Raw genomic sequence first — 21,913 nt, forward strand, 5'->3', positions numbered from 1 at the left:
CCAACCACTAATGTTACTGGCTCACTTTCAGAACTAAACTGAGCAGAATTTCCTTACAACTTGTTTTGGTTCAAAGCTGTTGGTACATGCTGCAGTTTTTTGCAGATAAAAACTATAATAGGAATGATCAAGGCACACATAGTCTAAAAGAAAGATTACTGGGGGTTTTAGGCTTTCTTTGTTAGCAAATAAGTCTTGCAGGCCAGGAACTCATAGGAGAATCCAAATGCTTGTGCTGACTGTATTTGAAATCCGATGAATAAATAACATTAAAGTAACCTCTAACCACTCATGTCATCTCTGATCAAAACCATGGCAATCCAGCTTTAGATTTCTTTTTTTTGTGTGGTTTTTTTTTTGGTTTGGTGGGTGTTGGTGTTGTGGTGTTTTGGGTTTTTTTTTCTTCTTTCCCCTTTTTTAAATACTATGTGACAGGCCCTGAAAACACACTGCCTGACTTGCTCTATACTGTTTTTCTTTCATTAAAGGCATGGGGGGAGAGGCTGAGAGGCACACTGACAACAATCCCTCAGCTTGGCACTTTTACAGTGAGAGTGGGTTACTGCATAAACATTGGGCTTAACATACTGTACCTTGTAATTACAAGTTCTAAGGAGGTCACCTCAGGTCTTTCATGCATTGGGGAAAATAGATTGCATGCAGTTCACAATATAGCTTATGGTTATTAAGTTCTCTAAGTGCAAGTTTGTAAACAAACCTGGCACTTAACAGTCATTGTCATCTCAGCAAATATCTATGCTTATGAAAAATACCAATGTCTTATCCAGAACTCCCCCACTTTATGGTGCAAAATTTTGATAGTGCAATGTTTATCTACCCTGTGCCTGTCAGTACTATAGATAGAGGGAATTTTGCAGTTGGGTAAGGGACAACTGCATAGCACACTCGAGGTCAAAAAGTTCGACCCTGAGGCTTCAACCCCTGACCACCAGAAAGACCACCACCTGACATGCGGTGGTAGGAACTGAGACTGCAGTGGTGGGAATTTGTGTTATGGGGGCGGGGGTTCTTTGTTCTTGGAGTCAATAAGGGAAGGGGTCTTGTAACAAGTGTGGGTTGTAAAAGCCCCCAGTGGGGGAAGGAAGGCATGTACCCAACGCTGTAAATAAATCTTCTTTAACAGACTTTGTTCCTCAGCAAAATTTTTAGGAGAGTGAGCTTGTTTCTCTCACTCAAGAGAATACCACTTTTTTGCCATCTTAGAATGCGCATTACCTGTGGTAGCCAGGTGAAGTGAGGATCCTCAATATCTGAATATATGATACAGACAGCAAGGCAAACTTAAAAAGCAAGCAGAAAAAGAAAAGTGTCTAAGTAATCAGTGCTTTGCATTTTATCTGTAAACAGAAAACATTGAAATCCTCAAGGCAAAACAATTCCTTTTCAATGTAGTTCCTAGGATGTGAAATGTAAATTGTTAAAAGGTCTGGGAAACAGTCAAACCTAGGACAGCAGTACTGTTATCTGAGATTGCATTAGTTTCAAAACTACACGATACCATTTTGTAGATCACATCTCCAATGATGCTGTCAAACATGAGGTTAATGTGAAGAATTCAGGCCTGCAGAACAAATTCTAGAAAGGGGAGCTAAATTCTACCCAAGCCCAGCAAAATTGGGAATCCTTGTTTTGGCTTCCTTACTGGTTGCCTGGAACATGTCCATAGCAGGGAATTTGAACAAATCTGAGAAAAAATTCTTGGACTGCATTAGAGTCAGATTATTTTATGGGTTTTACATTCCTTCCCACCACTTCAGCTTTTCCTGTGGAAAGCCATTAAGTGTTTATAAGCTGTATGACTCTCTCATGATAATTTTGGGCTTATTCTATACTTTCATTTCTCTTTTCATAGAATAGCAGTTTAGACCTATGTTTTAGCACTTGCTTGTTACAAGGGAAGAGCTGCTGGAGGGTATTTTTGAGCCTGCTGATTTATGGAAACAGTGCATTCCTTGGTAACTTCACCAATCAGTCAGCCAGGAGATAAGAAACACCACACATCTCTTTTCTGAACAATTGCAAGATTTCACTTGTAACATAAGTATTATACAGAGGGATTATTTTATTTTATTTTTTGTATTTTATTTAATAATGTGGGGAGGTTTGTTTTAATTTGTTTTGTAAATGAGCTTGTAAGGGATTTAGGGTACTTCAGATTGTGACACAGCCCCTGCAGTAAGCAGACATCTTCAAATAGAATTGCTCAGAACCAGACCTTGAATGTTTCTGTGGGTGGAAGGCATCTGCAACTTCGCTGAGAAACCACTTGGGGTGTTCCACTATTCAACATAAAAAAATTTCTTTATCATAGCAAGTCTAAATCTACCCTCTTTTAGTTTAAAGCTTTTATCCCTTGTATTATGACTACATCACTTTTTACAAAGTCCCTCCCATGAAATTCTCTTGGGTCCATTGTCTCAAGCCTGTCCAGCCCTCTCTGAATGACATCCCTCCCTCAGGCATGTAAGTAGCACTGCACTTGGTGTCATCTGTGAATTTGCTGAGTATGCATTCACTTCCACTGTCATTGATGAAGATAAACAGCACTGGTCTGAATATGGACCCTTGAGAGACACCACTTGACACTAGTCTCCACACATGCACCTGGATTTGACTAATACCCTCTTGGTGCAACCATCCAACCAATACCTCACCCACCAAACTGTCTGCCTGTCAAATCCATCATTCTCCAATTTAGAGAGGATGATGTTGTGTGGAGTCTGTGTCAAAAGTTTACAGATACCTGGCAGATGGCATCCGTAGATTATCTCTTGTATCTTCTCCAATCCAAATTTACATTTTAAATTCTATAAGTAAAAGAAACTTTTCTGGTAACCCAAGTAGTCTTTATATGCTATGGAGTATCTGCAGCAGCTCCCTGTGGAGAAGACCAAGAAGCCCATTGAATAATAATAAAAAAAATCTCATAGGATGTATCTAGTACAGCTAGGGAGTAAGAAAAATATACAAGGTCTAGACAATGCCAGTAAATGTCTTTGAAATTAAGATTTCCGTAAGGTATGATGTTGAATTTTTTTCTCCATGTACGCAGCTATTGTCAAGAGGATGGATCTTTATGTTAGTGTGGGTTAAAAAGTTAAGACATTGCTTCTGTATGTTTATATACTTCAGATTCCTTGAGGAATGACTATAAGATGTGTTGGATTTGATCTGTGGGCTTCGTTCCAGGTGAATAAATGTGTTTATTTGTTCCCATGCAATCCACAGCTGAGCAATACCGAATAATGGATGTTTAATTACTAAACAGAAATCAACAGTTCTCTATTTAGTTGTGTGGCATGTCAGGTTTAATTGTAATTATTTGTAATTTTCAGACTACACCATACTTGCTATGGTGGAGGTCTCAACTTCCATGAATATTACAGTAAGAGATACATAAATGGATAGAAGATAAGCAAGTTATATAATTTTGGGGCACAACTTTTAGAAATGATGAGTTTTAAGATTAAAACCACAACCAAGTCACACTGGCTGTGATTTTTAACTTAGTGCTTAGCGTTTACCGTGTACATTTTGAAATGTTTTTATAGTGTCATTGGTTATTAGAAGGTTTTAACATTATGAGATACATCATCTGGCTGGAATACATTACCTTTTTTTGACATAAGCTTTAGGTAATGGAATATATGTAAGTGCAGCATGGAGAAATGTGTGTTTCTTGCAAGCATGTAGCTTACGTGTACAATATAAGTGTATCTTTTCCTCTTTCCAGATGTATAGTTGAAGTCAGGTAGTAATTTATTCTTATGTCACATCACATAAAATTGTGCTGCTGTAAGACAGCTTAAATGTTCATGTTTTGAAGGTAATTTATGGGTAGCAAGGGAGAATTAGTAATCAAAACAGTAATAGAATTCAAACCAGCTGTGGGAACTAGATAGGAAGTTGTCCTTCCTTCCTGTAGTAACTTAGACATGCTGTAATTTTTAACTCCTATTCCACTTTTCATGAGTAGCTCATGACATTCACACACATACCTTCCCTCTCCCAGTTTGATTAGCAAGTTAGTATAGAAAAGTGGAATCTTTGTCACTAGGTGTGATTATATGCATAAATAATGTCTCTTCTAGATCCTGGAATAAAAATTTGAACATGTTTTTACAATCAGAGTTGGAGAACTGTTAAAAAGTGTGGACAGTTCAGTCTTTAGAGATGTGATTGTTTAGTTTTGCTGACTATAGTGTATTTACTAAGAATAACAGGATCCTGGTGGAGTTTAGCAGCACTGCTGAACAAAAACCTTGCAGATTACTTATAATAGATACTATATATTCAGATTTTTCAGATGAGGGAACTAGAGTATGCAGGAATGAAATAAATTACACAAAGGTAAAAGTCAGGGGCTGCTCTGCAGCAATGGTGTATAGTGTTAACTTTGGCCATTAAAACAAATAAATTAAGAGATAGCTCCCTAATGAGCTTGGTTTTGTGGAGGTTCTTACTAGTCTCACTTCGATGCTCATGAAGTTCTATGGTAACATGATCACCAGAAGTCTTAAAGGGTTTTTTTTGACCAGTGGAAGAATGTGGTTTTTTACAAGTGTAATAATCTCCATGTCCATTTTGGACAGCAGTGCCAAGTACCGAACATCAATTTTTTGTTTGTTTCCTTGTTTGTTTTTGTTGGCCTTTTATGTTTTGATGAGTCCAGAACTAACATTTAGAGTGTAGTAATGCTGACTAACTTAATTCCACTTCTTGCAAAACTTACAGAAGAAACAGTAATGTTTGCTCTACTAAAACATACTATTTTAATGTACTTCTGTAGGAAGCGTGGGTAACTAAAATACTATTTTTGCTGCATGCTGAAGTACAAACTCTTAATCATATCATTGGATTTAAAAACATATAGCAGATGGTATTTTTTTTTTTCCCAAAAAATGTTAAATTTGTACACGTATGGTCTCTCAACTCTAAAATAGTTAATGAATAATTTTGAGACAGAAAGTAAATTTGGAGAACAGTGAAGCTATTTTAACAACTCTAAAACTGTTTTAATCATTGAAGGGCCAGAAACTGCCTGTGGAATTCGTAATGTAACCTAGGCTTTCATGCCTTCTCTTGGAGAGTCAAGTGAAAGAACTTAATACATTCTTTTTATTAAAATTTGCCGAAAGGTGATAATGGTAAAAATGTCTGTATCCTTTTCATAAAGGAAATTTCAGAGTGAGCTTAATGTAAATAATTAAGTGAACTGGCTAGGAAGCTGAAAAATGTTATGAATTGATGAAAGTTAGGTTCAGTCCTGTCTTGCATCCTATATTATGTTCTTGGATTCTTTCATGTGTGTTTTTTAGGGCAGGTTCCCTGTGGTAGAAATCTCACATGGCATCTGTGTAGCACAGAAATTCTTACCAAGCTGTGTGTCAAATATTTGAATGCCTGTCCTGAAGGCTGAAACTCCAAAACATGCCCTAGCCCAGGCAATGGGCTAAGCACCTGTCAGTGTGCTAACATGCTTCTGAAATGAATGTTTGGCACTTAAACTCCAGAGCTGAAAGATCACAATTATTTGGCCTTTCTGATTTTAAACTATTCTGTGGTTACCTGCCATGCTGAACAATCCTTTCAGGGAAAAGATGTTAGCTGCATGTTTGCATCATGTTGCTTCTTATTATCAGCTGATCTGTACTTTTTCTGTGCTATTTTACTGTAGCAGAGTAAATAGAAGTATATCTTACTGCTGTAGTAAAGCTGTCTTGTCTGAACATGGGTGTTACGTGTCAGTTGTGCAGATTATTCTACCAAATATGAAGTATTTATGTTTATACACACATGAAACTGAGATAATAAAAATTAAATAGTTAAATGGTAACATGTCTGAAGTAAGTGCCAGATCACTCAAGTTTAAGTCAGTCTCCCAGAAACTGCAAAGGAAACTTGAACAACTATAGGCAACTTCGGGTTTAAATCAGTTTTATCAGTGATTAGAACTGGCTTTAGAAAAGGTTTAAGGGAATTTCTCTACTATATATTGTGAAAACAATTCCCAGATCATAAATATTAATACAAACTATGATATCATAAACCAAGAGCTTGTTACACATTTAAAAATTATCTGAATGATATTTTAGAAGGTAGGGGAAAAAATAGTGAAATCTAAAATGATCTCCTAGGAGACAGACCATGAAGACATATTGCTGTACTTCAGAACTATTATGTTTATAACCAAAAAAGTTATTTGTGAACTGATACTCTAACTGCAATACTTTATCTAAGTTGTTAAGCCATAAGTCTTGTCAGAAGGGGACATTCCAATAGGTAGCACGAAATGGAAGAGGAGATTCAGTTTGTGTTAACTTCTTGTGTCTGGGAACAGTCTCTGAATTACTGTTTGACCCATCATCTAATAAAATAAGTTGTATATGATTTGTAATATGTATTATTTTTATGCAGTCATAGGTTGGAATGAAATTTTAATCTATGGTCTTTTCCCTTGTTGTTTAAACCTGACAAAACACTCTTGGTCAGATCATAAGAAGAAATTTCATGAAGCTGTGAATTAAGTGATGTTGAGAGAAGCTAACCACAGTACCATTTCCATACTGAACAAAGAAATTTACTTCTTGTAGGCATGTGAGAGGAAGTTCATCTACTTGAGCACCTCCTTAATTCTTGAATGCACCCTGGAGACATTCATTTAAATTCACTAAAGAGTAACTTATCCTTAGTCTTAAAATTCAAGATATAAGTTCTGTGTTGTTTCAAATGCTGTACAAATTAAAGGATAACTGGGAGAGAGAGCATTTTGTAGGGTTCTTCCATTAGTTCTGTAAATTTTGAAGGTTTTCTGGATTTGTCATTGAGCTGTGAGTTACATACTGTGGGTGTTTCATGGGAATCCCTACAGGTGTTTGCAAGTATACTCTTGTTTTCCATATTATTTTGTTTCATCTTTCTCAGGCCAGAATTTTAGCTAACATGCACACGTAGGCCCTCACTAATCCAAGCAACTATGTTAGAAGTTTAGTTGCCTTGCACTCTCTGAATAATTCATGAAGATGAGAGATCTCCAGATGATTCAAGTTTTTGGTACACTGATTCTTTTCCTTAGAGTTATGTCTCTTTTTAAAGGCTATATAGGAAATCTGAAGTAAATGTTTTCCATCTTTAGATTCTATGAATCTGGGCCAAACTGAGTTTAATAACATCAGAATATATCTGTCAACTCTAATGCCTAAAAGAGAGGAAATTAAAAGTTGATGAAACGTTATTTCTAATCTGGATACTTCCTTCTGCATGCAAGTTTGTGGATATTATACTCCTGTAAACCCCAAAAGTTTCTTATTTTTCTGTTGCTGTAAACCAGAATCTTACTCATCTCTCACACAGTGATTTTTTTTTTTTTTTACTTCTTCTTTCTCCTGCATGTACACTTAGCAACCTGAGTGCAACCTTACCATTAAACAGAAAATAAATGCCTGAGTTACAGAGGAAAATAACAAAATAATTCTGTCTTGAGAAAAACCTGCCCATTTCGCAAGTAATATGGTTTTAATCTGTGCATAACATTGTTTATGGCTCTGTACTTAGCTACGGTACAGGGAGGTTGTGCAGGTGTCCTCTTGTGAAGTCTGGTGGACTTCTCTAACTCTTATTCCCCTGAAAAGGAGAGCATTTGGGTTGTGTTTCAGCTGGTGCTTTAAGAGAATACTTGGACCTGCAAAACAAACACCTTTAATACAGGGATTGAGCCTATTTTTAAAAATATTAGGAGACACATCAAGATCAAAGCTGTTTTTCTTTGTTTCTGTTCAAAGAGAATGATAAAAGTAACATTGTCTTTTCTTCATAAGATTTTAAATGGAAAAAAACACAAAGTTTTAGTTACCATACAAAATTTTCAGAACAATTTTTGTTAAAGTATTAAACCCAATTTTGTAAACTTTACAGCTGGAAGACCTGCAAGTGCAGGTACACTCTGGACAAACTTTACCTTTTAGCTATTTTTAGGCTTGCAGTGATTTTGCAGTATATAGATCTTGATGGTCAAATCAGCATAAAATATATTAACTGCATTTTCTTTTGAAAGTGTGGAAAAATAATTTGGTGGCATTCTGTCTTCTTTGGAGTGTGGTAACTGTAAAAGTTTCAGTTACATCTGATTTTTCTGTGTGCATATAGGCATTTGCTGTAGCAGGTTAGAGAGACGTAGAGCATTCTCAGTCACACAGGAAGTTCATAGTTAACTAAAATAGAATGAGCCACCTTATTCTTAGTAGTGTTTGGCTTATATGAAGATATTATGCCAAGATATTTTTGTGGATGTTGTTATCTTAATTAATGGTTTGATAGTCTAAACAGTTACTTTAACTGTCAGGCATCCCTTGGACACTGCAGAGTATAGCACTACTAGCACTTGCCAGATGTCTGACTTGAAGACTCAGGCTCTTTGATTTATCAGGTGACAGAATGTATTCCTATCTGCTGTTTTCACTTAAAGATAAGTAGTCAGAACTGTGTTCAGCTGTAAAGCAAAAATGTTTTTATGAAAGTGGTTCACTCTTCATAATAAAAGAAGGATCTGATTGTTGTCACTTGGAGGAGCTGGCAATTAAAATTAAGTTTGTTCCAGCAAGGTGTATGTAATGAGCAACCATATAGTATTCCAGTAAGTGGACTGGAATACAAAACAAGCAACCTAGTGGTGATTGAGGAGAATAACCAAAATGCTGTTCCTTCTTCAGCAAACGATGATTTCTGCAAAAGCCTTTGAGTCAGAGAAGTAGTACATCTTTTGCTGTGGGTGATAACAGTGTGAATCTTGGAAGTTTTCTTTTCACACTTCAATTTTTGTGGTATATGCTTAGATAGCAAGTACAGGCAGTGGCCCCTGAGCAGGTATTTTTGTGTCCTAAGAACAGCAAGTACCAATTTATAGTGCAGACAATGAAGAGGCACAGAAAACTTTTATAATCCTATCTGGAGTGCTTTTTAGTGTCAAATGAACAGTAAGCTTAAATTACACTAGATTCACTGTTCGGTTTCAGCAACACCTGGGAATGCTGAATTAAACCCACTTCTCAGCTTGTGAACCACTGAGTTGGTGGAAGTATCTCTTAGTGCCATATGGGCTCTGCTTTTCTCAATGGTCATGTGTAAACCTTTACAGTTAACCTTGTGGTGAGCTGAGGTTGACTGGGGTGCCAGCTGCCTACCAAGCTGCTCTATCATTCCCCTCCTCAGCAGAACAGAGGAAAAGAAAAGATGGGAAAACCCTGGTGAGTCAAGATAAAGGCAGTTTAAAAAAAAAAAAGCAAAGACCATGTGTGGAAGCAAAAGGAAACAAAATACTCATTCTCCACATCCCATCAGCAAGTGATGTCCAGCCATTTCCAGGCAATTGGGGATTGACCACATGTAGTGGTTGCTCCAGAAGACTAACAAGTGTCCCCACCGTTCTCCTTTCTGAGCAGATGTTGTGTAGTATGGAATATCAGTTTTGTTATTTTGGGTTAGTTGTTCTAGCTATGTCCTAAGCCCAGCCTGCTGGTGAGGGGTATTGTTGACAGAGATGTATAAGAAATACACAATGTATAATACGAAGAGCATTAGACTTAGGCCACAGAAAACAAAGATCTCAGGCATAAGAATATTTTGGGAACGTTAAATGATACTAGACAAAGGAGCAGTTTGAGAATAATTATTCACATTGCCTTTGTAAAACCTTGCAATCACTTGAGTATTTTCATTAGAATAGAATAGAATAGAACTGAATTGAATTGAATTGAATTGAATAGACCAGGTTGGAAGAGACCTTCAAGATCATTGTGTCCAGCCTATCATCCAACACCACCTAATCAACTAAATCGTGCAACCAAGCATCCTGTCAAGCCTTGCCCTGAACACCCCCATCGACAGCAACCCCACCACCTCCTCAGGCAGCCCATTCCAATGGGCAATCACTCTCTCTGTGTAAAACTTCCTCCTAACCTCCAGCCTAAACCTCCCCTGACGCAGCCTGAGACTGTGTCTTCTTGTTCTGGTACTGGTTGTCTGGGAGAAGAGACCCATGATGGCTGGAGATAATGGCATAAGTGGAAATCGGAAGCCAGTCCACAATTGTAATAAAACATGTAGATAACTTAGCTCTATTTTTTCAGTAATTTCATAGGTCTTTGTGGAGTTATGTTCTTTTAAAAAGACATTAATAATGATGTATTGACTAAATCATCATTCAAGAATGCTAGATGTTTCTAAAGAGGATGAACAGAACAGCTTTTCATGGTTATGTTCTTTAATGCGGTACTGTTACATCTTTTAATAGTTATTTCTTGTATTTTTTGCAGTAAAAATTTGAGTCTGTCACTAGTAAATGATTTTCCCCTACTTCCTTCTCCTCAGAAACTTTATTTGTTTATATATACATATAAAAAAATATTGGGGGGTTTATTAGGTTGAGTTTTTTTTATCATAGTACCATTTTCAGAGGCTAATGTTTCTTTGGTTTTTTTCCAGAACCCTGTAAAGAAAATCCCAGATTCTCATGAAATTACACTCCAACACGGGACAAAAACAGTAAGTGTAATACATTAGGATCACTTCTTGTTTTTCTAGATCTGAAACAGTGTAAAACAGTGTTTTAGACTACCTCTTGAGTTTCTTGCCTTTTTTTTTTTTAAACCTGTAAAAAGCTGCAGCTGTTTAATTTGAAAATTAAATATGTCACAGTGACATTTTCACTAAATGGACTTCCGTGAATGAATAGGCATAGCACAAAACAGTACATCTAAACAATTCAGGGAAGTAAAAAGAAAAATGTTCAATCTCTTAATAACTCTGTAAATCAGATTTTTTTTTTTTTTGAGAGAGCACTGAATTACAACATCTGATGCTTAGATGTAGACCTTTTCTAAAAGATAACATTTTTGCAAGTGAATGTCTCTAAAATAAAGCGGGACAATTAGATTAAGAAGAATCAAGGTGCCTGGTGACCAGCAGCATTGTTTCTGCAAAGCTTGGTTTTGTGAACCTACTTTTTTCATATAGTTGGCTGTACGATAGCACTGTATGTTTGAAATACAGTAAGGTACCAGCATGAGCAGTGTAAGCCTTAAGATGATGACTAGAAATGAGCCTTTGATAGGATAAGGAATGGCTAACTCAACCTTTTCTAGATGAAACTGGAAAAAAAGCAAAGTCAAAAGCTTGTACTATTTCACGAAAAGTTTTACAAATAGTTTTAACACAACAAATTATCTGTTTTAAAATTCCATCCATAACTGGTGTTTCTATTGAAACATTATTTTCTGCAAGTTACTTTTTAAACTGGGCATGGAAAATGGAATATGTCCTGCTGAAATCCATTTTTTGAAGTGTTTTGTGTGGGAACTGTTCAACAGTTTACATTAAGTTTGAAAAGTCTCCATAACACAGTGTATATACTAAAGCTGATACATCTTTGAGACAAGGTTTTTTTTTTTAGTGATACTTCTGCGTGTCTGCATTAAATCATAGTGACTGTCATGTATACAGGTATTTTCATGCGTACATGTAACGAAGATGCATACAGAAAAGCATCCTGTATGAAAGTTATTGTACCAGGTGATTTTACTCAGGCTTTTCGTTCTTTATTGTGCATACAGTTTGTTGGGTTTTGATTGTTCCTTTCCACACACAGTTTTCTGTTAAGTTGTTAAGTGTGAAAGTTCTTGGTGGAGTAGAAGTGGTTTTCCACCCCGCCCCACTCCCCCCTTTTTTTTTTTTTTTTTTTTTTTTTTTTTTAAATTTTCTCTGTCAGAATTTTCTGGCTCCTCTCTTCAAATCCCTTTCCAAACATTTTAGAGAAGTTAAATTATTACTACTTTAATTTCTTGAGTTAAAGACTGTCCCACTTGTGAAAGGGTTTCTGAATCTGTTGATTATCTTATGTATATGTGATGATTCACGTATTTGTCCAATGGTTCAATGTCTAGATTTTAACCTATGGTCTGCCTAACTTGCAATGCCTAATAGAGGTTAAATTATATTCTAGGGGCTAAAAACTAATCTTGAGTGCCAGATGAGTTTTATCTTCCTACAAAAACATTTTCAGGCATTTTAAGGTTGCAGGTTGTGTGTAGTTTTGATAAATGACTTTGTTGTTTTTTTCCTGTGTAGGTTTCTGCTTTGGGGTTGGATCCCTCAGGTGCCCGTTTGATAACTGGTGGATATGACTATGATGTTAAATTTTGGGATTTTGCTGGAATGGACGCATCTCTCCAAGCTTTTCGGTCACTCCAGCCTTGTGAATGGTAGGCATGAAGATTGCATTTTTCACCTAAAACTTAACCTATGTTAAGCTCCTATTAGAATGCATATCAGCCTTGTAAGAACTTGTCTGCTTATGTCTGTTTCTGACAACTTGCATATTTTTTCCTGAAGGTGAATTTGTATATGGGTCTATTGCTGCAATGTATTTTGTCACCACTGACAGTTTTGAATAGTGCAGGGTTACAGGCACTGAAGTTAATTTGAACATTGTTTTTCTTTCTTCTTTTCCAGTCACCAAATCAAATCTCTACAGTATAGCAGCACAGGAGATGTCATTCTTGTTGTATCCGGTAACTCTCAGGCAAAAGTTCTTGACAGAGATGGCTTCCCAGTAATGGAATGCATAAAAGGAGACCAGTACATAGTAGATATGACAAACACAAAGGTAAAGTCAGAAATTAATTAAACACCAGAACACTTGATAATGTAGTGCATTTTTGCTCTAAAGGAGAAACCTCTGCAAGGAAGACCTGTCCATAGGATGCGATAATCCTGTGTGTTGATACATTCTGGAAGTTGCAGAATATTGATGGAAGACCCAGCTAATCAAACCCAGGGCTGACCTGATAGGCTTTGAGTGGGAGGCTGACTTAGGTTAACTCTCTTAAACAGTATTTCTGTGATGTTTACAGCAGTTTCCCTGATGCCCTTATTGAACAAACAACCAAAAAAAGAGGAGTCGTTTCCAAATTTCTCTTGGAATATGGTCAGTTTCAGAGTAAAGCCAACTGGACAAAGACATTTTGTATTCATAGTCACCATAATGGAAATAGTTTTCTTAGGATATAATTGTTACCTTACAAAAGAAGCCAGGCTAATTACTCAATTTGCAGCTTCTAATCTTTATCATTAAACTCACCTGAGGTTAAATCTGTCTTGATTCCTCATTTTTTTTCCAACAAGGCCTTTGGCTAGTGTAATTTGGCACTGAGTATATATATTGTGTCACCATAGTAATTCTTGTTATTCCTATTATTTTATGTTGCTTGAAACAATTTTGCATGACACAATATTAATGCCTCTTGTTTCATTGTTTCTCTGCATTACATTTCTCCCAAGAGAAAAAGGGGAAGTATGGTTCCATATAATTTTCTGAAAGATAACAATGTAAAATAAGAGTGGTGGAGATGTATAACAAAAGGTGAAAACAAGCAAGGATTAAATGGATTAGAGTACATAAAATCTGTTAAGTCACTGTGATATCAGCTATTGCACTGGTCACCAGGTTTTGACTTGGCTCTCAGCTTTCATGTGGAAAGTCCTGAAAGATTTGGAATAAAATTCTAAGAACTCTTTCTGTTTCTTTTCTTAGGGTCACACAGCAATGCTCAATTCAGGCTGCTGGCATCCAAAAATAAAGGAAGAATTTTTGACGTGTTCTAATGACGGGTAAGTATTTAGTCATCTAGAATTAATGATACTTCATCAAAGTTGTTGGTTAAATGTATTTTCACTAAAATTTTTGGACAAAATTTAACTTTACTCAGTGTACCTTCAGAGTGGAATAATTCCTGTGGAGAGACTCAAATGTGACTGACTTCATTGGGGAGACAGAATATTTAAACTCAAAGATGCAAATTTTCTGTTAAATGTAATTGAATATTGATGGATGTTATTTGACAAGTGTGAAAGATACTATTAGAGATATTTTGTGGCTTCAGTCTTGGTGGTGGTGGTTACAACCAAACTGCAAAATGTCATTGTGACAATTGCATTAATTGATAAAGTTACTGTAGCTGTCAGTAGCAAAATTGTGAATGGGTTTTAAACTGATGTTTGAAATGTGCAGTTAACTTTACTCAAGAGTCACAGTGAGTGGGAAGACAGAATTGCCTAACTAATGCATGCATAGCATGGTCCATGGTAGACAGAAAACTCCATTTTTCAGGTGATTCAAATGACATGGTTTTCCCAAAAGGGACCAACTAACTGGTTTAACAAACAAGTACATGGAAAATAGATTTTAATAGGAAAAGTCACAATTTCTGTGATACTTAATACTACAGTTTGCTTTACAGAGCAGTTCAATTGTGAAAAATACAGTTAAGCCACCTGTATATTTTTTCCAGCTTGTAGACACAAAGGTTTTAATTCCATAATAGAAATATTTTTGAAACAGTAGAATAGATACTTTCAAAAGTCTGTCACTTTTTGAATGTAGTTCCACAATAGTATGGCTTCTTAATTGGGTTGTAGACAGTGAAAAACAAAATATCATGAACCTTGTGTAATTTCGTCCCATCTAAGCAAGTGCCAAATATACCAAATAGGGATTCAGTGCATCCCTGATGCCTGAATTGGTGTGAATTAAAGTGGTCAAGTAGGTAAAATCCAGATAAATCCCCTCTTGAACACCTCCAGGGATGGTGACTCCACCATCTCCTTGGGCAGCCCATTCCAATGGCAAATCACCTCTTTCTGTGAAGAACATCCAGCCTAAACCTCCCCTTGGTGCAGCTTGAGACTGTGTCCTCTTGATCTGGTGCTGGTTGCCTGGGAGGTTGCCTCTTCTTCAGGCTAAGCAACCCCAGCTCACTCAGCCTCTCCTCAGGGCTGACCAAAAGTTAAAACATCTTATCCCAGTGTCTCTGAAACACTAACAGGCCTGAGGCATCGACCACATTTCTAGGAAGTGTTTTCTTGGAGAAGAAATGCTTCCTTATGTGCAGTCTGATCCTCCATTTATGCAACCATTCCCACACATTCTGTCACTGGATCCCAGGGAGAAGAGATCAGCACCTTGAGCTGGGGTTAACACACCTGAAGGCTAAGCTGCCATTTGGGGAGCTGGGCAGGGAGAAATTCAGCAATGGAAAGTTCAGAGTCTTACACCTAGAAAAGAACAACCTTGTGTATCAGTATAGGCTGGCGACTGAACTGCTGGAGAGCAGTGAAGGGCAAAAGGACCTGGGAGTCCTGGTGGATGGGAGTTTGAGCATGAGTTATCAATGTATTCTTGTGGCAAAGAAGGCCAATGCCTTCTGAAGTATATTAGAAGGGGTGTGGTGAGTAGGTCCAGAGAGGTTTTTCTTCTCCTCTACTGTGGCCTGGTGAGGCTGGAATACGGTTCCAGTTCTGGGCCCCTCAGTTCCAGGAAGTACAGGAAACTGCATGAGTCGAGTGCAGAGCCACAAAAATTATTAACATCTTCCATACAAGGACAGACTGAGGGAGCTGAGGCTCTTTAGCTCGGAGAAGAGGACACTAAGGGTGACCTCATTAGTGTTTATAAATTTGTAAAGGGTGAGTGCCAAGGGGATAGAGTCAGGCTCTTCTCAGTGATGCCTAATGACAGGACAAGGGGCAATGGGTGGAAGTGAAGGCATAGGAAGTCCCATGGAAACATGAGGAAAAATCTAGAATTGATTCATTTTTCATGTAGATAGGTTAACTGTTAATAGGGTCTTCTCTCTCAGGGAAGATGTTGAGATAAAGTCCAGTATATCTCTATGTGGCTTTAGTACAGAAAGCTTTCAGGTAGAATGTTTAGTTTATGTATTTTTTATAAAGTCTTCAATTCCTGAATCACCCTGCCTGTACCCAATTTTGACACTCTTGACACTATACTGAGATGTGATTTGACATTCCCAGTCCTCAACTTACTCTTCTCTGTCATATTTTGTCAAAAAGATCTGTATCCGTAAGGAGAGAAGTTAAAAGCCTTTCATTGCTGCACATCAAAGGAAAAGGTGAAATCAAACACCTACTCATCTCAGAGATTTTATCCTGACATTTCATAGCTCTTCTTGTGTACAGTGGAGATGAGATCTGAAAATTTGCAGTAGGTTTCTGTTACTTTTTTTCCTAGAATTTGTACTAGATACTGATGTAAGGCCAAACTGACTTTAATTACAGTGACTGCTCTGGAACAGTGTGGTGCTATCTATATCTCTGCATGTTGAGATTTAATCCTTTCGCTGGAAAGGGAACTGCCACATCTGGTGTGTGTGTAGGACACCTTATACAACACCAAAGTGAGACCCTTAAGGGGATCAGACCTAAATGTATGGATAATAAATTGGGAATGAAACCAGTGTTGCCTACATGAACAAACATTGAACATCTTTGAAGTTTTGCTGGCTTTAGATTCTGTCTGGACATTACAGCAGCAGATAGAATGCTAAAGGGGCCCCAAACTGACCACAGTATTCAAGGTGTAGCCTCAGCATGATCACTGGTCCTGCTGGCTGCCCTGTTCCTGATACAGGCTGGGAAGACATTTTCTTTCTTGGCCACTTGAGCACATTGCTAGCTCATGTTTAGCCAGCTGTCAGACAGCACCACCAGATCCTTTTTTGCCAGGTAGCTTTTAAAAAGATGTTTGCAAGAAAAAATGCAAGGGTTTCAGTCCATCTATGAGTTTTGAAGCTGGTGAAAGTTACAGTTGAAGCATGTATGTGAAACTCCTTAAGGCATGCTGAGTGGTAGTCTGAGATTTAAGGAGATGAGCATACAGGAAAGTGCCTGAGGGGTGTTAATGTACTTTTTAAACCCTAAGCGGTGTATTTTCTGCTTCTACATAACATTTGCCCTGCCTCTAGAGAAAGCAATCATTCATAAACTGAATGTTAGAGATATTTACAAATTATGGAGTGATTTTTGTCTGTCCTGTAGCATTTGCATTGCCTGTCTCTTTAGGTGAATGTTGTCACTTGCATACGCTTTAAAACAAAGTAAGAAAAGATGATTATAGTTTCTGGTTAGTGTATTGCAAGCAGGGGTTTTCAGAATGCATGAAGTTGCTAAATCCCAAACTTTGTTAGCAGACTTGTGAGGCAAGTTAAAATAGCACATTGTAAGTAAATTTTAATAAATACTTCAAATACATATTTTATGTTAAGCTGTTATAATCAAAATTATTACTTGGGGTGGCCTTTAAATGCACCTTACTTCAGTTGATAAAGGCTGCGGTAGTATCTTAAACTAAAAAGTAATTAAAGTGACGGCTGTTATAGAATGGCTCTTGTAAAATAATTATTTTGGGAAAGGGTCTGCTTCTTGTGATTTATACATTGCACTCAGATTTGTTCCACAGTTTTAAAAAAATCCTATAGTCAGGTTTTTGCTGGAATATGTTCTAGTTTGTGGTTATTAGGCTATTTGTAAATCGATTTCCTCAGACTGCAGGTCTATGGGTTACCAGCAGGGAGTCTCAGTGTGTTTTGTATGACTGTTCATAGCTACAATGTTGAACTCAGAAAAGCCTACATAAGAAAAAGACACAGTTCCTTTTGCCTCCTGTATGAGGAAAAACTCTATGCTGGAATGAGGCAGACCCTAGAACTGGCAGTAACCATATATGTCTGAAAATTCCTCTTTTTAGCTGATATAAGAAGTTTATGTCCATGTACATAATTGTTGGTGAATACAGATAGTTTACAGTAGCTCAATTAATTTTGTTTGCATTGAAAATATTACAGATGGTTGCTTGTTAAAAAATATAATACCAAAGTGTTTCTTTCTTCATGTTATAGAAAAATAGATAAGGAGTTCTTTATTTCAGTGTATTTTTTTAAGCTAGGTTTAATCTTAGACATATATTTCCAGGGCTCTGTAATACTGCTTTTTTCTAACATTTCAAGTTTAAAATTGTATCAATAGGCAAGACAAACTGGATTATCTTCTTCATGGAACTTAAGTTTGTTCAGCAGACATGATAATTTCATCTGTTGTTAATTCATACTAACGTCTCACTGGTTTTAAAACAAATCTCTTTTCATTATTGGTATTTAACTTTTCTTTCAGTCTGTCTTCATTTATGCCTCTGTATTGTCTAGAATTTTAAATACCCCAGAGCTACTACTGAAAGATCAGTACCTTTAATTGCATGTACTCTTTGCCATTCTACAAAGGCTCAGATACAGTGTGTAATCAACAACAACTTTGATTTTTCCATAATGCCGTTACTATATTCAGGTTTATGTGGAACATACACTTCTTACGGGTAAGGTTCTTACTTTAAGGTTTTGCTGTTAGTTTATCAGCAGCATGTTGAGCAAGTCTACAGGACTGCAATGAGGTCTGTGGTAACAGAAATGCCAACATTAATACATTGCCTAAAAGTGAAAGAACATTTTGGAAATCAGACTTTGAAAATTATTCTCCTCCCTGGAAATACACCTGAGCAGAGTGGCCTAAAAAAAAACCCAGTTGTATGTTTTATGGTATAATTAATTCCTTGTTTATATAATTCCAAAATACCAGTTTGCTTCTATGTTAAAACAAAGGAGGAAGAGGAAACAGATAATACTGGTTTTGTTATTAGATGTTTTCTTAGTAGAAATGTGATAGGTTGTGCTGTATAAATAAGCAATAGACCTCAGTGATATTAAATGTTCCAGCAACAGGTGTTCTATGTCACTACTCTCACGCTTTTTCCTTGTAGAAATAGAATCATAGCCTATCTTGAAATTTAGCAGTCCTGATTTGTTGCTGCAGGTAGGGCTGTAGTTGGTTAACAGATGGTTTTCTCCAGAAAATTCCTCTCACAAGTCTTCTCTCACTCTCTAGTAAGTGAGTGACTCACTGAGTGAGTTTTGTATTATTTAGGGATAAATTGTTCTCCCATGTAGATTGTTGCAGTTTGAGCTGGGTGCCCCCCTGGTGTGTTCACTTCCTGTGTCCAGAAGTCCAGCCCAGAGGGGTGGACACAGGACATTGTGTGTATTTCCTACCATGATTCTTTGCACCACTATAAGATCCAGTGCGGGGTCGGCACTTTCTCTTTTCTTCCTCCTCCGCCAGCCGGTAACTGGGGGAGATGTCTGCTGGCTTTGGGCCTGGCTAGGCCCAAGGCCACAGGGGGATGGGCAGTCTCAGACCTGGCCAGCTGAGACTAGCCCAGCGGAGGGAGGGGGAAGAAGGAGCCCTGAGGGTCTCGGGTGTACCCTCAGGTGGGAATGGGATGGCTCTGGGTTTGCTTTGGGATCTTTCTTTGTCACTGCGCTTTGGGTTCTCTGTAACATTCACTGCTTTCTATTTAAATTTTCATCACTTTTGCAATCCGTTTGTCTGAGTGTTTTATTCCTGCCCGTGGTGGGGAGAGAGGGGGCTGCCTCAACCCAGCACATTTTTTGGTAGCAGAGGATGGTTGTTGTGGGGAGGGGGTCTGCCTCTAAACCCACCACATAGATCTGTCTCCAATTAAATAATGGATTTATTTCAGTGAAGTAGCTTCAGATCCTTAGAGTTTTGTCAAATATATGTTTCAAATATGAACCTACTCTGGTTCTGTTTTCAGACACATGCTATTGCTTATTAAATGTTCTCTGTATCTTAATGAAAAGGAGAGAGATTTTGTCCACTTGGGGTGTTAATGAGAGTAAATGAAAGACCATGGAAGGGTGTTCAGGAAGGAAAAGTGAATCCATTCTTGAAATCTTTCTTTTCACATTTAAATAATGGTAGCTTAACTACTTTATTTAATGGAACAGTTGACAATAAGCTTAATTAAATTTACAAATATGTTATCCTTTAAAGGATACAAAATATAATTTCAGGAGAAGAAATGTAGATAGTCTTGCATGTCTTTCATCTAATGTTTGCATGCATTGCTGTTTAGAGGGGTTTTCTTTCTGTTAGGACATCTGTAACATCCTACATACTACTCAAAGGCCTTTGGAAATTTGATACATCTTAGTGAACAGAGCTGTTTCATGACTACTTTTTTCTCAGCTGCCTTTCACTTCTTTTATGTTAATGGATTTAACCCTATTAAGCATGTTTGTATCTAGAATAGCTTCTCTCTTGTCTTTCTCCTTTTAGCAGCCTTGTTTCTAGGTCTGCGTATGTGGCAGCTCTCAGTACCTGACTTCTTCTGTTTTTGGGCAAGTATTTCTTAAGTTACATACAGATCCACACAAAGTTTTTCTAGCTTGACAGAAAAGACACTTGAGCAAGATCTGGAACAATACTGCTGAAGATGACCAGCAGTCATTTTTCCTACCCAGAGAAAAATCAGTTGCTTTTTTTCACATGATGCCAGGGAGCTTGCAAGCTCCCTTCAGCCTGGATGATTGTTTTCATTCAGCTGATCACAGAATCATAGAATGCACTGGGTTGGAAGAGTTACCTAGTCCAGCCTCCCTGCAGGTAAGCGGGGACATCCCCAACTAGATCCTGTTGCTCAGAGCACCATCAAGCCTGACCTTAAATGTGTCCAGGGAAGGGGCCTCAGCCTTCCCATGGCAACTTGTTCCAGTGTTCAACCACCCTCATAGTAAAGAGCTTCTTCCTAATCTAAACCTACTCTTCTCTAGTTTAAACCATTGCCCTTTGTTCTATTGCTACATGCTCTTGTTAACAGTCCCTTCCTGACTTTCTTGTAGGCCCCCTTCAAGTACTGCAAGGGCACTCTTAAGGTCTCCCCAGGGCTCCCTTTTCTCTAGGATGGACAACCCCAACTCTTTCATCCAGTCTTCAGAGTAGGGGTGCTCCAGCCCTCTGATCATTTTTGTGTCCCTTCTCTGGACCCTCTTCCTTAGGTCCATGTCCTTCTTGTGTTGCGAGTCCAAGAGCTGGAAACAATGCTCCAGGTGGGGACTCACCAGAGCGCAGTGGCAGAATCATTTCTGTTCTTCTACTGGCTGTCTTTCTTTTGCTGCAGTCCAGAATGTGATTGGCCTTTTCAGGTGCAGGTGTGCATTACTGGCTTATGTCCAGCTTCTCATCCACCAGTACCCAATGAAGGTTGTACTGACCCAGGCACTTGGTTTTGTTGAACCTCATGAGGTTCATGAGGGCCTACTTCTCCAGCTTATCCAGGACCCTCTGGATGACATCTTGTTCCTCTGGCATATCAACCACAAGCTTGCTGAGGCTGCACCTGATCCCACTGTCTGTATCACTGATGAAGATACTAAAGAGCACTGACCCCTGAGCACTTGTCACTCTTGATGAAGTCTGTAGCTAACAAGCTTTAGAGCCAAGTCACCTACTGCAGTTTACATCCATGCTCCTTAGATGTTTGATGTCTTAGTACGTTCTCAGGAGAGCTTGAGACTTGGTATCTCTAGCATGCTTGGCAACACACTGTGAAGTTTAGCTCTGCTGACTGTGAAAGTGAGATTACATGGCATTTATCCTGCATTTATAATATCTAATCTTCAGGTTACTTGCTGTCTGCTCACTCCAGGTAGAGAGCCTCTGAGACTTAGCTAAGTGGCTACAATCCTGGATTTTGTCTGAAGTCTAAGGCCTGGAATAGCTTGGTTGGCAACTGTAGAACTGAAGCTATAGTTTCACTTGAATGTTTTAAGTATCAATAGTACTGTACATACGAAAGCAAGTGAGAGCAGAATCCAGACTTGGGCAGTTCAGTGTCAATATAATTATATTGCCTTGCTATTATGCAAAAGCTGGGAGTTTTGTGAATATTGTGCTGGGATAACTATGACTAAACTTGTTATATATTATGACCTCTTGTTTAAAAGCACCAGTCTACTACACTGTGTTCAGCATAGTAGCTTTTGAATAAATATTATTAGTCTTAATGCCTTTTGTGTGTTAAACATTTTATGTGTAATAAATACAGTTAGCACTGATCAGTCTGCAGCTTTGAAAGCTAACAGTATTAAGATAGCACTGCCAAGGCTACTACCAAGATGTTTGTATAAACTTT

General features: G+C 37.8%; 1 protein-coding gene across 1 annotated transcript in view; it reads left to right on the top strand.

Annotated features, from left to right (window-relative positions):
* The window catches only part of WDR70 (WD repeat domain 70), a 112,262-nt gene that overhangs the window by 23,782 nt on the left and 66,567 nt on the right, over nucleotides 1–21,913 (top strand). The window contains exons 6-9 of the mRNA XM_009903720.2: nucleotides 10,501–10,560; nucleotides 12,142–12,275; nucleotides 12,526–12,679; nucleotides 13,607–13,683. Coding sequence (XP_009902022.2) covers nucleotides 10,501–10,560; nucleotides 12,142–12,275; nucleotides 12,526–12,679; nucleotides 13,607–13,683 — 425 coding nt within the window. The remainder of the gene's footprint in view (nucleotides 1–10,500; nucleotides 10,561–12,141; nucleotides 12,276–12,525; nucleotides 12,680–13,606; nucleotides 13,684–21,913) is intronic.

Source organism: Dryobates pubescens, chromosome Z, assembly GCF_014839835.1.
Source record: "Dryobates pubescens isolate bDryPub1 chromosome Z, bDryPub1.pri, whole genome shotgun sequence".
Taxonomy (NCBI): domain Eukaryota; kingdom Metazoa; phylum Chordata; class Aves; order Piciformes; family Picidae; genus Dryobates; species Dryobates pubescens.